General features: G+C 40.4%; 1 protein-coding gene across 1 annotated transcript in view; it reads left to right on the forward strand.

The window, feature by feature from the left end:
* Positions 1-1,544: 1,544 nt before the first annotated feature.
* The window catches only part of ERBB4 (erb-b2 receptor tyrosine kinase 4), a 608,719-nt gene continuing 608,505 nt past the window's right edge, over positions 1,545-1,758 (forward strand). Inside the window, exon 1 of the mRNA XM_006778963.2 lies at positions 1,545-1,596. Within this exon, the coding sequence (XP_006779026.1) occupies positions 1,545-1,596 (52 nt within the window). The remainder of the gene's footprint in view (positions 1,597-1,758) is intronic.

A 1,758-nucleotide genomic window follows, 5' to 3' on the forward strand; every position in this document is an offset into this window, starting at 1 on the left:
CATGATAAAAAGAATGAATGAGTGGCAGAGATTAACCTAGAGATTCCTGTCTCCTATTAAACACCTAATTACAATTTACAGTTGATAATATTGTGAAAATAAATACCCACAGCTCCAGCTCATCTAAATTTTTTTAAGGGGACCAAACTACTGGAGATTATAGAATCTGATCTCCAGAATAACAGACTTTGCATTATGAGAAAACCATTTAAAACAAATTACAACCTGACGTATTTTATTATGTCATCTGTATCACTATTAGATGAGTGTTTTGTTTGTTTGTTTTTGTTATCCAAGAAGATTATGTGACAAAGAATTCCAAGTAAATAAAAACTTCCAACAACCTTGTTTAAGGGTGGTCTCAGATTAGGATTTACATGCACATTAACTGAAGATACAGTAAAGGATCTTCAGTCAAAGCATTGTCCCCTGCACCCCTTCCTCATACCCCAAGTCTAGCAATAGCACGCGTTGTTGTTGTTTTTTGGTTGTTTTTTTTTTTAATTTGAAGTTTTTTTTTAGTTATTGAGACACAACTTTACCTTGAATGAGCCAGTTTGGATGACTGGTCCTGGACAGTGGACCAAGGCCTCTGCTTACAGTTTCATAGGTTAATCCCTGTAAAAATGGCTAAGAACTAGGGGACATATGGGGGGGAAATGCAGCCTACAGTCAGATGGCCAGACCATGTGCCCCACCTCGCATGACCTTATTTCACCCAGAAGACTGGCATCTTACTGTGTCTGCACCAGGGCACCCATCACGCCAGAGCGGAGAGCGCCTTAAGGAAAGAGGACCCTTGAAAAAGAGCATGTGGGCGACAACAGACCCACTTTACTTGCTAAATCTCAGTTTTGATATAGTTTGTTTGAATGTCCCTAGGAAGCACTCATCATATTGCATGTTATCAGCCAAATGAACGTTGGCTGATAGAAAGAATAAAAAAGGATGCTTCATCCTCAAACCAAGGCAGCTGAAAGGCCATGGTCCTTTTCTTAAGATACATATTTATTGTTTAGGACACCAGCTTGATATGTAACAACCAGCATCACATTAAGAACATCTAATCTAATTTCTTCCTTTAAATACTTCTAACGGAGGGAAAATATCCCACAAACTGCCACCTCGGTTGCAGCAGCGCGTGGCAAAGGTCTCGCAGTGGTCAAGCATCGCCAGCAGGCTGGTTTTTATCATGCACAAGGGGATGGTTGGAGGCATGATAATCTGGAGAAGAAAGATGGCTGCTAATGTTTACACACTCAGCTCCCAGTGGCATTTCACCAGTTTGGAGGTTTGCACGGTCCCTCTTATTCTGAGTGAGTGCGTCCAGATTCACAGCAAGACTTCAAGGAGGGCCAGATGATGGGGCAGATGGCGGATGGCTAATTTGGCAGCCTTGATGAGTGGAAATTGTTTGCTTTAATTGCTTGTCAAGTCCAGTACCTACATTAAAGTTAAGGGCCTAGCACATTCACAATAAACAAAATACTACAAAGTAAATAAGAAGTGTTCTCTGTGTTTGGGAGGGGAAGGGGGTGCGAAAGATGATTAAAGAAGAAAACAGAACCGGCAGGGAGGGAATTGTGGCGATAGTGGGTAAGGGGGATATATGATTTCTTCCAAGGGCAGATGACAGAAATATAATTTCTAAATCTGTGAAGTGTTTCTATTATGATTTTAAGCTTTCATCATAGGGATTTTAGGAGACATACTTTAAGAAATAAATCCAATAGAATATGTAAAGACAGGAAACTAGAA

Source organism: Myotis davidii, unplaced genomic scaffold, assembly GCF_000327345.1.
Source record: "Myotis davidii unplaced genomic scaffold, ASM32734v1 scaffold268, whole genome shotgun sequence".
NCBI lineage: Eukaryota > Metazoa > Chordata > Mammalia > Chiroptera > Vespertilionidae > Myotis > Myotis davidii.